Below are 325 nucleotides of genomic sequence, written 5' to 3' on the forward strand. Positions count from 1 at the left end.
ATTACAGCGAGCTGCCGACCGGGGACCCCTCGGGGATCGAGAAGGACGAGCTGCGCGTCGGGGTGGCTTACTTCTTTTCGGATGAGGAGGAGGACCTGGACGAGCGAGGCCAGCCAGACAAGTACGGCGTGAAGGGCTCCGGCAGCCCTGGCCAGGAGACGCCCACCCACCACCTCCACCACCAGCTGGTGCTGAACGAGACCCAGTTCTCAGCTTTCCGCGGCCAGGAATGCATCTTCTCCAAGGTCAGCAGCGGCCCCCAGGCTGGGGACCTCAGCGTCTACTCCGTGTCAGCCCTGCCTGCCCCGGGCAAGCCGGGGGACCT

At 66.5% G+C, this 325-nt stretch overlaps 1 protein-coding gene across 1 annotated transcript in view; it reads left to right on the top strand.

The window, feature by feature from the left end:
* Window positions 1-5: 5 nt before the first annotated feature.
* The window catches only part of FAM84A (family with sequence similarity 84, member A), a gene marked incomplete at both ends in the record, with an annotated part of 801 nt that continues 481 nt past the window's right edge, over window positions 6-325 (top strand). The window contains 1 exon segment of the mRNA XM_009085177.1: window positions 6-322. Coding sequence (XP_009083425.1) covers window positions 6-322 — 317 coding nt within the window.

This window comes from Acanthisitta chloris, unplaced genomic scaffold (assembly GCF_000695815.1).
Source record: "Acanthisitta chloris isolate BGI_N310 unplaced genomic scaffold, ASM69581v1 scaffold4622, whole genome shotgun sequence".
Taxonomy (NCBI): domain Eukaryota; kingdom Metazoa; phylum Chordata; class Aves; order Passeriformes; family Acanthisittidae; genus Acanthisitta; species Acanthisitta chloris.